General features: G+C 42.1%; 1 protein-coding gene across 5 annotated transcripts in view; it reads right to left on the reverse strand.

Annotated features, from left to right (window-relative positions):
- KDM2A (lysine demethylase 2A) overlaps positions 1–14,304 on the reverse strand; it is an 85,665-nt gene that overhangs the window by 11,936 nt on the left and 59,425 nt on the right. For all 5 annotated transcript variants that reach the window (XM_006102511.3, XM_023743835.1, XM_006102509.3 and 2 more), the window contains 4 exons: positions 13,283–13,677; positions 2,581–2,664; positions 782–1,051; positions 133–264 (listed from right to left, as the gene is read on the reverse strand). In XM_006102511.3, the coding sequence (XP_006102573.1) occupies positions 133–264; positions 782–1,051; positions 2,581–2,664; positions 13,283–13,677 (881 nt within the window). The remainder of the gene's footprint in view (positions 1–132; positions 265–781; positions 1,052–2,580; positions 2,665–13,282; positions 13,678–14,304) is intronic.

Genomic DNA, 14,304 nt, shown 5'->3' on the forward strand with positions numbered 1-14,304 from the left:
ATGACCCACAGCTTATGGCCCATAATATGGATGCTGGCAGTTTTTGTGACATATTCCAGTTTCCTCTGTTCCACTGTTTCTTGAGACACTCTATCAGCTGAGACTTCAGTAGCCCCTTAGGCCTCTACTCACCTGGAGGCAGCCAGGATGAACAATCTCATTGCAGATACAGCATTCCATGAGTTTCTTCTCAAAGTCCTGTGTCTCCTCATTTTGATCCACTTCTCCACAGAGGGAGCATGTGACTGAGTGAGGCAGCCTGGGCTACAAGAGGACAAAGACAGAAACCAAGAAAAGAACAGACTTAGATCCTTATCATTTCAGCTTCCCTTTAACTGAGATGGGCAATTTGGTTCCTGTGACTCTATAGTAAACACGTAGGGAACATGGAGACCAGGTAGAGAAGTGGCTGAGGAAGCAGATAGGGGAGGAATCAAATAGCTAGAGACCAACAGAGATCAGTTTATTTTCAGTGAGCCTGTCCCTGGTCTTGGGGTCCTTTCTTTCCAATCCACTTAAAGAGGGAGGGGACAGATAGCAGTGATTTGCCCTTCAAATGCTGGTCTCTCATTTGAAAACTGGATATGGCTCAAAGATTATACTAGCTAAGTTTTAGTACTGGATGTTCCTTCACAACCCAGGGAGAAAAGGGACAGAGTGAAGAAAGCTAAGAGAGGGTAACTTTTTCTTTCCAACTCTCAATAACTCTATATTATGCATATTTCAGTCCCTTTGGCACCACCACCCCTCCCCCAAATTCTTTACCCAGTAGGTCACTCACTGCCAAGCACTGCCGGAGGACACAGGACTGCTTCATACGACCAGGTCCTCCAAACTTCTTCATGTCCCTGCAGTAGTGGCAAACACCACACTCTCCTTGCACACAGGCTTTGCACTTTCGACATCGTACTCGTCTCCGCCTGGCTCCAGACACTATGGGGGAGGCAGCAGCTGGCCTCACAGGTGTTAACCGTGGAGCTGGTTTCATAGTGTGAGGCTTTGTGATGGGGATGGTAGGAACCCGCACCTTTGGCCGGGTGGGGAATTTAAGCTGGGAAGAGAAAGCAGTGAGGTCAAATATATCAGGTAGCTTTAAGGACTAGAGAAGGTAGAAGATTACATGGCTTGGCAAACTATGGCCCAGGGAGAAATCTGCCTGCTGCCTGTTTTTTTTTGTAAATAAGTTTTACTAGAACACAACGATGCGCAGTTGCTTACGTATTGTCTATGGCTGCGTTTATGTGCACTGGCAGAACTGAGAAGTTGCGACAGAGACTGTATAGCCTGCAAAACCTAAAATATTTATCTTTATTATCTACCTATTACCTTTAACAAAAAAGGATGTCAATTCCACCCTAGCTGGTTTGGCTCAGTGGACAGAGAGTTGGCTTGCGGACTGAAGGGTCTCAGGTTCAATTCTGGTCAAGGGCACATGCCCGGGTTGTGGGCTCAATCCCCACTGGGGGGCGTGCAGGAGGCAGCCAATCAATGATTCTCTCTCATCATTGAGGTTTCTATCTCTCTCTCCCTCTTTCTTTCTCTCTTAACATCAATAAAAATATATATATTTTAAAAAAAAAGGTTGCCTATTCCTTCAGACACATCTCTCTCATGCTGTTGAGCTTTCTAGGTACCAGTCACTTCAGGGGCCCTCCAACATTTCCTTATCCTGAATATTACTACTCAGAATATACTCCTAAAGAAGACAGTAAACTACTTGAGGGTGAGGCAGGTCTTGTTCATTTCTGTATTACTCTGAATCCAAGTATAACACCTGTACATAGCAGACGCTCCAATAACTCAGAAATGACTAAATCATTTTGAGGCAACCCGATGTGGCCAAGTAGAGGCCAAACGGGACTCCTGCACCTAGGTAGGAGACAGTTCTTTAAAGACATCTTTTAGCTACATACCTTCATATTCTACCTAAACACTCCTAAAACGTGATGGCCCTGCCATTTCAGCTTTGGGAACACCAAAGAAGGGTCAAACTCATGATCAGGATCAGAATGCTATCACTTTTTTTTTTAATCACTTATTTTTATGTAATAACTTTGACAAAGGATGATGTGGGGAAAAATTATTCAGGGCCTAACTGAAGATTCATCAAAATTCACAACTGACAATTTATTAGCTAATGGGTTAATTCCTATCTTCTCTTTTCAATTTGATAGTGAAAAGTCCAAATTAAGAGGAAACTTGAGAATGTGGTCTCAATTCAACATAGAAACACCCTGGCCTTTAAAATATATATGTAATTATTTTAACCAGTTTTAAATCATTCTGTGAAAATAATTGTGTCACTGGGCCAGAGGATAGGAACTGATCCATTCTGGTGAACAAATGCATACCTTGGCATCCGAACTTGGAGACAGGTCTCCTAGTTTGATAGTTTTGTTAAGAGCGTCATCTCCAAAGATAGCCAATTACCCTGACCTAAGAGTCAGAACAAACTGAGGAATGATTTTCCCTTTATATTAACATGCCAAATGCTTCTAGTTGTCCTTTTTTCTTCCAGAATAATAATGGTCAGACAGCAAATACTTTAGAACCTGAAGGTCAAGAAGAATAGTTTCTTACCTTATCCCTTTTTGGCCACTGTACTATAGGGACTCCAGTGAGGGCTAACTTGGGATCACTGTTGGCAAGCTCCTCCAGCAAAACCTAAGGGTAGGATAGAAGAAAAGAGGGCACAGTGAACAAAGAGTAGATCACTCCTTAGCCTCACTCCCCACAAGCACCAAGGGAAGGCCAGGGAATCAGCTGTTTCTATTTTCACTTCACATAGACTAGCTGCAGAACAAGTAAATCAAAATGAAAGAGAAAACTTAAACTAGTACAATACTGTCAAAACTTTTATCTTTGTTCCCAACCTGGTTCTTGTGTACTGCACTATACTGTTGACACTTTCACTGAAGCAGCTAGCTAGCTACCCTGGTGACAAGTGTTTCTTGTCACATAGTTCTACATGTGACAGTAAAACTTTACTTCACCCTTTTACTTTTCCATACCAGTTAATGAATACTGCCAGATAGTAAATACTGACTTCAATTAGCAGATGTCAGCAAAATGGCAACAACAACAACAAAGGCTAATACTGAATTAATAATATGAACAGCAGAGTCTTAATATCTAGCTCAACCCAGGGCTCTGTTCTTCTAAGGCTGATAACAGAAATCTCAATCTTAAATCTCTCTCTCTTACACACACACACACACACACACACACACACACGGTCAATTATTTGCCTTTATTCCTATAAATAGGGCAGGAACAATCTTAGGGACAATAGTTCTCTCATGGCTTTAACCAATCTAGTTCGAATGACTTAAGGAATAATACCACAGTAAGAAACTGCCACTTAAGTGAATCACACTGGTTGAGTGTTATTTTGAAACCTTTAAAGTTTTATAGACAGAAATTTCTGAATTCCAAACCTAGCAGGATGAAATCCCTCTGACCTCATAAGTCTTAAAGTAATGACACCAGCAAAAGAACACAAATCCAGAAGACAAGTGACATGATTTCCTTAGGTGAATATAGGATATTAACTGTTTAGAGAAAACTAAACTTTGATCCTGGACAGGTCAGTATGCTTGGGCCACCTTTAATAATCACTCTCATAACCTTGTGGGCTCTCTGCCTAGAGACTCAAACTTTCTGAAGCACGAGGCATTTCCTTACCAAGCATTTTCTTTCTGAACCTAAGGATCATGTTCCAAATCCCAGAGTTGGGACTCAGAAAGACCCTTTAACTCATACCCATGAAGCTTCCCTATGAAGATCCCCCTTTGCCAAGCCTCCAGATGCCTTTCCCCCTCCCCCAAACTGATTTCATTTCCAGCCGTTTTATTTACTCTGAGTTGCTATGGCACCCTATTCTGGAGCCTCCTGTTAGTACCACACTGCGTGGGGGTAAAGAGGCAGGGTGCGGTGCCTCATGGGACAAGACTGGTATGGGCTGTAATCTCCCTGGGGTGAAAATTTCAGGTCCATTCAAAATGTGTGCTAGAGAATGCACAGCTCCCCTCCCCCACTTCGCACTGCTGAGGAGTAGGACTCTGCCCATTTCCTCTCCCCGAGAGCTCAGAGCTGTCCACAAATAGGGACTTTCCACTTTCGGCAAAACAGACGGCACAGAGAGATCCGCGACTGTTTGACTGTTTAAGAGTAGAAAACGAGCCTAACTGTTCACCAAAAGCAGTCTAGTGCTACCAGCAAGATTTTTGTGGGGAACAGGGTAGGTGGAGAAACTGTGTGGGGTGGGGAGGAAGTGGGAGGAGGGGGGCTGTTAACACATACAGACTCAGTTACTGGGGTCTGTGTGGGTGTGGAGGGAAATGCAGATTGCCTTCCAAGCCTTATTTTGCTGGGGCCATACAACCAAGCACACCCTGTTTTCATGGAAAAAGACAGACTCCAGCTGAGGCCCTTCATGAAACCATATAAAGAAGCCACCAACCTTCACCAGAGGGGGTTTGGGACAGGGAGCGGGGGCGGAATGCAGAAAGGCTAACGCCTATCTAGAATCCTGGTTTTAAGGAGAACATTCAAACACAAGCCTACACCCCACACAGCACAGGAAGGGGAAGAGAACAGCGACGTCTGGGCAGAGAAGGGGAATGGATTCCCAAAAGCCAAGCGACCCAATTCAGAAGCACATCCCACAAGGCGAGGGAACAAGTGCAATGACGGCTCCACCAACACGAAGTAACCTAAGCATTGTCTCGGACTCGCCCAGCAGACAGTCCTTCAGCCTTTTCGCCTAAGTCCCCACAGTTAAACACACCCTGAACCAGGAAGGGTTTGCCGCCCGCCCGCCCGCCCGCCTGACCTTGTGTTTCTCGTCCCTCTGGAGTGCTGAGGCTTTTGGTTGAAGTTTCCCCAGCGTCTTTGTTTTGTTTCCTGTATTGGAAGTTGTGCTGAAGGAGTTAGGTTTTCTGCCTCTTGGAAAATCCGATTTAATTGGAAATTGTGAAATCTCCCAGAGTACATAAGGCAGGACAGTCCAGGCTACCCAGAGGGAGCAGTATGCAGCGCTCAGAGCTCCTTCCAGAGACCTTCAGCTCAGCCGCGGCTTCCTCTGCCTGCGAACAATGCTGCTGCGTCACCCACATGCAGCTCCCAGAAATCTTTGCAACGGAAGATGGCAGGGGGGGTGGGGTGGGGGGAGCTGGGCTCGCCAGCAGAGGGCCCAGGCAGCCTGCTGCAGAGTCGGGAGGGAGGTGCTCTTCAAGCCTCTCTTCCTGGCCATTGGAGGAGAGCCTGCCCGAGGAGCTGGGCCGAGCACCGCCCTCCAGCTCCCTCCCACCGCCACTGCAATAGGAGAACCGGGGTGGCCCGAGGGCGCTGCTGGCCGACTTTGGCAGGCGCCAGCCAGAGGGAGGGAAAGCTTTAACCCATTCGGCATCTGGTCCCGCATTAGTCCTTGTATCAGTCCACACCCTTCCCTTCAGGGTCACCTCTTATTGTTAGTTAGGCAGCACTCTCCAGATAGCACACACAGGACTCTTCCTGCTCTCTCTCAAGCACAGTGAGTGGCCTGAAGTTCCGCCTCGGGAAGAGCCAGGCGGAAGCGGAGCCGCTCTGCAGGCACCTTCTCTCCCCTTGGATGACTTGCTTCAACTGCCCTCACTGCTGCTCTCCCAGCCCAGAATACAGAACCAGCATACAGGTTTCCAGAAAAACGTTCAGGAATGATACATTCCAATGAATATAGAGATATTCAAAACAATGTGTCTGTTTAACATCAACTGTCTACCACAGATGGCTGCCTTGGGTTGCGACTGGGAGCCACCATGTAAGAGTCATGCCTAGGCAGCTCTTCTGACCAAGTCAAGTTAGCTGAGGTGTGACCTGAGGTCAGAGAGCCAGCAAATGTGTATTTGCCAGTCTCCTAGGACCTTAACTTATTGTGCTTATTCTGTCCCTCAGATTATTCCACCTTCAGGACACCAGGACTCAGCACATTCCCTAGTCTAGTGGTTTGTCCTGACTGCCTCTTCTTGATTCCCTAGATAAAGCAGCCCCACAATGCTACTTCTAACAGCCATTGAAGTGATGCGCGTCACCCACTCTCCTTGCACCAATCAGACAGGGGGAAGCTCTGAACAAGCAGTTTCTCAGGCTATAGAGGATCATATTCTGGGTTGAGATTTATGTAATTTTTAATTTTTAAATGTAATCTTTAGACTCTCAGAAATGTAACCTGAGTTTTCTGAAAATTACAGAAGCTGCTTTGAAATAAACATTCCAGGCTACTAAGACCCTAGCTCTCACCACTGGGAATTCTTATTTATTCTCAGCATGGTTGTTTCAGTGAGTTTCTAATGCAGTCAGTAGTATAATATTTTCAGGGGCTGCATACTTTAATTTGTATAGTAGTCTGCCAAAGAAAGGAGGGACTTTTGTGCTCTTAGGTGAAGCTCTTCCTGGAAATATTTATATGGTCATTCTATCCTAAATCTCTTCTTTGCACTTATTCTTAAGACTCAAAGACTCAATCAGCCTATGACTTGCTTCAACTGACTTGCTTTCACACTATTATGTGTGAAAAACTTTCCTTATGTGACATCCCTCTAACCAACTGAGCTATCCGGCCAGAGCAGAAAGTGCTTATTTTGATCTTAGTGCTATCTAACTTTAGAGGGTTGATAAAATACAAATACTTAAGGGAAACATGTTACTCTGAAACAAAATACAAGTTCAAGTTGTAGCAAATATAAATTCTGGAAGCCACAGGAAAGAACAAAAACAGATAGGGCACTAGGAAACACTCCAAGTAAGTCTCCAAATCACAAATTAATAGGCCGATCCCCTTCCCCCCCATTAATTCAGAATAAAAGATAGGCAACAAAGATCAGAATTAGCCCTGCCGGTATTGTTCAGTGGTTACAGCGTCGGCCAGTGCACTGGAGGGTCTTGGGTTCGATTACCGGTCAAGGGCACATACCTGGGCATGTGTGATGTACACCCCAGGTTGGAGTATATACAGGAGGCAACCAATTGATGTGTCCCTCTCACATTGATGTTTCTCTTTCTCTCTCTCTCAAAAAAAAAAAAAATTTTAAATTGATCTGTTCATTCAAAAAAAATTTTTTTAAAGATCAGATTAAGAAAATGACATTACATAATACAGAAATATAATGGAAATATTTTACTTTTTTTTAAAATATATTTTATTGATTTTTTACAGAGAGGAAGGGAGAGAGAGATAGAGAGCTAGAAACATCGATGAGAAAGAAACATCGATCAGCTGCCTCCTGCACATCTCCCACTGGGGATGTGCCCGCAACCCAAGTACATGCCCTTCACCGGAATCGAACCCGGGACCCCTCAGTCTGCAGGCCGACGCTCTATCCACTGAGCCAAACCGGTTTCGGCAAATAATGGAAATATTTTAAAGAATAAATCTATTTTAACCTACTCTATATACTTTTTTAAAATAAGATTTTAAAATAGATTTTTAGAGAGCAACACTGATGTGAGAATGAAACACTGATTGGATGCCTCCTGCATGTTCCCTACCGGGAATTGAACCTGGAACGCGGGGAATATGCCCTGACCAGGAATCGAACTGGCAACCTTTTGGTGCACAGGACAACACCTGACCAACTAAGCCACACTTGGCCAGGGCTAACCTATATGCCTTGTAACTGAGTTAAATTATTTAAAACTTTCTACTCAGTAAGAATGTGAATTATTATAAATGTATTGATAGTAAGAATTGCAAATGAAATTTTATTTATACATGCTGCTTTTCCCCACTCCTAATCTGGTTTACTGGATTAAGATCTAATTATACTGGGTCCTCTACCAGTTAGTCTCTTTATTAATATCAGACAAAGAAAATTTCTAATCAGTGCTTCTGTATTTATTTGTAACCATAACTCTGGCTTCAATCCCATCATACCCCTGGGATGGAGTCTAGGGTAAATTTTTAGACCTTAATTACAAAATAAAATGTTAGAATTTTAGATCGGAGCAGCAGTAGCCTATTGAAACACAAAGTACAGTTTTGAAATTTATAAATTCAGAGCTTTTACCATCTATATAATGTTGTAGTAATCAATTTGTATCATCTAACAGGCAAGTTTATTAACTGGTGAATTAAGAAGACTGACACCTCCTTCCCCCAGGGCAGAATCTACCACTGGACCTTCCCTGAGTGCTCTCAGTGCCCTCTATCATGCACAGCACCTGTGAACCTAGAATGCACTTACTTTTTTTTTTTTTAAATATATTTTATTGATTTTTTACAGAGAGGAAGGGAGAGGGATAGAGAGTTAGAAACATCGATGAGAGAGAAACATCGATCAGCTGCCTCCTGCACACTCCCCACCAGGGATGTGCCTGCAACCAAGGTACATGCCCTTGACCGGAATCGAACCTGGGACCCGAGTCCGCAGGCCGACGCCCTATCCACTGAGCCAAACCGGCTAGGGCTGCACTTACTTTCTTAGCCCACTTTAATGCCATTCCACCACTGGACTGTAAGCCCCTTGAGGGCTGAGTCCTTGACATGTTTGCATATTTATTCCAACACTAAGCATGATTCCTGGCACCGAGTACGCATCGTTCAAAGTAGCAAAATAAATGAATTTCAAAGATTTGTAATATCTAATTTTTTTCTGTAATAATACTATTTGTTAAGTACTTTACTAACATCATTAATTTTCATAACAGCCCCACTGAGGTAGATGTTATTTATAGAGGAAAAACAGGCTTTGCCCTCAAAGTCAAATGGTTGCCAAGCTTATCTACTAGTAAATGCTTTAAGAGCAAACAGGAAAATAGAAAAATATTCAACAACACTGAATTTTTCATTAAGTGAGTTAGGCATATGCGTACATTAGTTTTTTAAATCCTCACCCGAGAATATTTTTTCCATTGATTTTCAGAGAGAGTGGGAGAGAGAGGGAAAGACAGAGAGAAATATCGACGTGAGAGAAACACATCGATTGGTTGTCTCCTGTAGGCCCCGGCCAGGGCCAGGACAGGGAGGAGCCTGCAACCAAGGTAGGTTCCCTTGACCAGAATCGAACCAGTGACCCTTCGGTCTGCAGGCTGATGCTCTATCCACTGAGCCAAACCAACTAGGGCTATATAATATATTAAAAGCTTCTTTTTGCAGATATTAAGATCTCTTTTATTAGCAAAACAAACACAAACAAAACAATAAAGTCTGATTAAAACTCAGTCTTCCAGCTGACTCCCACCACCTTGCCGTGACCCTCTGTCAGCAGTTGATGTGCCCTCCTCTGCCCCCCCAACAAACGTACAAAGAGACTCTTTTTCCTACATTAATGGGACTGTTCTATACACACTGCTCCAGGTCCTGCCTCTTTATTCAGCGTCTATCCAGGACACAACTTCTCAAGTTTAGAAATATGAAATATCTCACAGGAGGAGAGAACTCCATTCTACTTTTAGTCTACTTTTACGATTCAAGGTTATCCACACACCTCTTAATCAGAACTTTACACATACTGATTACTTTCCCTTGAACCTTACCATTAAGTCAACACTTTTTAATGCCCCATTTTCATCGAATCCCCTTCCAACTCTATATTCTATGATTTGCTCTTCATCACTGTAGAACTTAACATTTTGGCATCTTCAAAGCCCTTTTACCACATCACTAAAACTGACTTCTTCCAGAGAACATGTTTATGAACATCTCATCTCACCACTTTTTTTCTCCTCTCTTCTGCCAGTTATTTGTGGCTCTCAACAAAACCAATAGGCTACAACAAAAACCAATCCTTTCCTCTGCAGGAAGGGTAAACGAAGCTTGCTTCTGTCGTCCACTGCAGTGTAGCCTTCTGTGCTACAAACACTAAGTTCTCTAGCACTACAGTCTCTAGTTGTATAGTTACTCGGCACTTAACCAACCCAATGCTTTTTTTCTTCAGATTTTCAAATTATTCAAGCTCCAAACTCACTATTATCTGAAGCTCAGATTAAATATAGTCAAACGTAGGAATAATTAATTCATTTGATCTTTTTTAAAAAACATTTCATTGATATCAGAGAGGGAGATGGAGAGAGAGAGAGATAAATATCAATGATGAGAGAATCATTAATTGGCTGCCTCCTGCATGACCCACACAGGGGATCGAGCCCATAACTTGGGCATATGCCCAGACCGGGAATTGAACCTGTGACCTCCTGGTTCATAGGTTGACGCTCAACCACTGTTGCCACGCTGACCGGGCAATTAATTTGATCTTAATTAAAGTACCTGCAGAGCTGGGATCTGAAGCTGTTGTCTTCTGATTATGATTATGGTATTGGGTAAACAAAAGAAGTTGTGGAAAAGCCTCTGCAGGGGAAATTCAAACATTGTCAGCCTATGGAGTCATCTTACTGTCGATTCGTTCCTCATGCTCTAGTCTCTGTGCCCTTCTATCTTAGCCAGCAATGGCAGCCATGTTTCTCATGATTCCTGATAAACTTAGGATGCTCTCTCTAGACCAGCGGTTCTCAACCTGTGGGTCGCGACCCCTTTGGCGGTCGAACGACCCTTTCACAGGGGTCGCCTAAGACCATCCTGCATATCAGATATTTACATTACAATTTATAACAGTAGCAACATTACAGTTATGAAGTAGCAACGAAAATAATTTTATGGTTGGGTCACAACATGAGGAACTGTATTTAAAGGGCCAGAAGGTTGAGAACCACTGCTCTAGACACTTTTATAATGCTGAGTCCTCTTTAAATGTATCATCTAAACTCATTGCCCTTCTAGCAGCCTCCTTTTACATTGCTTAATATTTGAACCAAATCTTTCTTAATTTTCCCTTACCACTCTGCTTCCTCTACTTTGGTAAGAGAGTTTGCCTATTTCGATCATGATACTTGATCTTGTATAAATGATTAGCAGATTATAATATGGCTTCCTACAACTGGATTCTGGACATCACTATAGACATCCCTTAGGATTGAAAAGATATTTCTCTTTTTCATGAATCAGAAATACCCAGAACAAAAGAATGTCAGTGAGATATAAATTTAGAAATCTTTCTTCTTAGGGTTCTTAAAGGCAATTATACAAATTACTAAGTTCCCAAAGTCATAATTTTATGTTTCCCACATGTATCCAAGATGGAATGATTACATATAAAAAAAAAAAAAAAAATTCTGGCCCTAGCTGGTTTGGCTCAGTGGATACGGCCTGCGGACTAAAGGGTCCCGGGTTCGATTCCGGTCAAGGGCACATACCCAGGTTGCGGGCTCAATCCCTAGTTGGGGGCGTGCAGGAGGCAGCCAATCAACGAGTCTCTCTCATCATTGATGTTTTTACTCTCTCTTCCTCTCTGAAATCAATAAAAAAATATATTTAAAAAAACCCCACAAACTTCTGTAGAAAAAAAAGAAAGACATTACACTCAAATTCTCAGGAAAATATACTTATATGTGTCCGAACACAATGGAAAAGAAAGAAACTAAGTGTCCTTTAATTACTTAAGGATGGGAAGTGAGTCTGAGGTCTAGCTTGTGAGTCTGGAAATTTATGGCTATGTTTGCTTTGTGCTATGCATTAATCATTATAGAAACAGGACTGCACCTACCTCGAACTTTGTCATTTCCTCCCCTAAATACAAGGTAAAGTGACGCCACTTGCCTCTTCTAGAGCAAACCTTATAAAACCAAACTATAAAACCAATTGTCCAGGGAGAGAACCAACTTCACCAGGTTAGACTTTTAGCCTCTCTAAATTTTTACCTTTTTACTGAGGCATAAACAATAAGATATAATGAAAATGTCAATCATATAAAGAAAAAAAGTTCAGGTCCTATTCCAGTCTTTGGAATTCTTTCCTGAGGTAGCTGCAAAAGGTTGGAAGCACTTCAGTTGGTTAGTGGTGACCAGAGAAAAACTTGAATCAGTAATCAGAGATGGAAAAAAAACCCCTAGTATGAGATATTTAGCCCATCTATCTTAAGGTGACAGAATTATTCCCTATAATCCTTCTGAGGGCTAAAATAATCTATGACAGGCTTTAAAAATAACACTTACTACAAATTGTGAGTTAGCTTTCTAATACACATACCCATGCCCTGCAACCAAGACACAGTTCCAGATACTGACTTAAATTGTTATTCCCAGCTTTACATTTTTTGTTGTTCATTTTAATGGCTACATATGAGAAAATCCCTAAAAGAGCTCCCTCCAGTTCAGAAGGCTCAAATCTGGATGCCTTAAAAATAAACTCATTTTGCCTGGCTAGCATGGTTCAGTGGTTGAGCGTCGACCTATGAACCACAGTTCAATTCCTGGTCAGGGCGCATGCACAGGTTGTGGGCTCAGTCCCCAGTAGAAAGCATGCAGGAGGCAGCAGATCAATGATTCTCTCTTATCATTGATGTTTCTCTCTCTCTCCCCTCCCTTCCTCTCTGAAATCAATAAAAATATCTAAAAAATAAGAACATATTTAAAAAAACACAAACTCATTTCTTTGAGACCAACACATGAGGCATGGGAAAGGCTTTCAAGATTACTAATACCGGGAGATCTCTCTTTTTTTAAAAAAATTTTTTTTATTGATTCAGAGAGGAAGGGAGAAGGAGAGATAGAAACATCAATGATGAGAGAGAGTCATTGATTAGCTGCCTTCTGCACGCCCCCCACTGGGGATCTAGCCCGCAACCAGGTATATGCCCTTGACTGGAATCGAACCTGGGACCCTCCAGTCCGCTGGCCGACGCTTTATCCACTGAGCCAAACCAGCTAGGGCTGGGAGATCTCTTGGAAAAAAAGAGAAAGATATACAACATGAAGAAACTTGATATAATAGGTTGCATTATATTTAAAATGATATTTTTTTAAAAGTTGCCCTATATATTTATGTCTTCCCACTAGATAAATTTGAAACTAAATATGCTAAACCTACTTAATATAACCCAACATAAAATAATTTCTTTCTTCTGCTTGGGGTAAGACGGTTAGACATTGTTACTGGCCACTTTTGTTCTGAAATAGGCCTGTTTATCTGAGGGTAACTTAAGTTTAAAGTAATATTTCAACAGGCACCTCTTTTTTTCTTAATATAAACACTTTCTCAGGCTCTTCTTTATTTTTATGATCAGCCTGCAATTTTTGTTTTTAAGACTAAATTTAAGTCCTGATGATACAAATATTAGTATTTTCACAACAGGCACCTCTTTTTAGGAACTAAAACACTATGCAGTACAAACTTGTACAAAATTTCTCAGAATCCAGAAATTGACAGCTCTAATCAGATCAGTAGCGGTCGTACAACACAACCAACTCTTACCTTTACGTCAGCAATAAGAGCATCTTCATCTTCTATCCCTGTAGGGACACATTTCTTGTGTAGTGGCAGAGATTCCAACTTGTCTACAAGGCAGCGAAGGCCTTCAAGCTCAAAATGGGTCAGATGCACCTGCCTGTCCTTTCGGGGACTACACTGGGGATCCCACACTTGGCCATTGTGGGAGCCCCGGCTGGAGTCAGATGATGAATCTCCAGACAAGCTTTTCTTCAGACTTGGAAGACTTCGGCAGGTTTTGCCCAGTCCATCATAATCCAGGTTGACCCCATTGGCTACAGGGCTAGTGAGGACCGAACGCCTACTACTCAAGCGCCGGGGTTCTCGATCCACTGCTTCTTCATCCCCATTTCCAGATTCCAACCCATTTAACTCCAAATCTGTTGGTATGAAAAAAAATGCAGTAAGAACAAGCCACTTGGCCATGTGATCAATGAGAGAAATAGGCAGCATAGGAGGGGCCTTCAAGTTATAAATAATGAAGTTGTAACATGTTTAAAATGGTCTCTCCTTATTCCAACACCCATATGTCCACTGTTAAAAATCACAGCTATAGGATTTTCAGAAGATTGAGAAGAGCCTGGTTTTGTGTGCTAAAAATAAGTTACCTATGAAAATTATTGTAAATTAATTTCAAGTTCAAACTCAAATTTGGGGTTATGATTTAATTATCTTTTTAAAAAGTAGACAGTGTGAAGCACATACTAGTATACTTAAAAAGTAGTTTTGTAAACTAAGAATTGAGTTACTATGAGACCCACGAATCCATCATCTGGGTATCTGCCCCCCAAATTTGTAAACATTTATTCATAAAGACATTTGTAATCCCTATGCTCATTGTTGCATTATTCACCATAGCCAAGACATGGAAACAATCTAAGTGTCCTTAGATGGATGACTGGATAAAGATGTGGTACATACAATGAAATACTACTTAGCCATATATATGTGGGATATAAAGCTGAAAGCAATAAACAAACAAGCTCAGACATAGACAACAGTATGGT

Source organism: Myotis lucifugus, unplaced genomic scaffold, assembly GCF_000147115.1.
Source record: "Myotis lucifugus unplaced genomic scaffold, Myoluc2.0 scaffold_415, whole genome shotgun sequence".
In the NCBI taxonomy this organism is placed as follows: Eukaryota; Metazoa; Chordata; class Mammalia; order Chiroptera; family Vespertilionidae; genus Myotis; species Myotis lucifugus.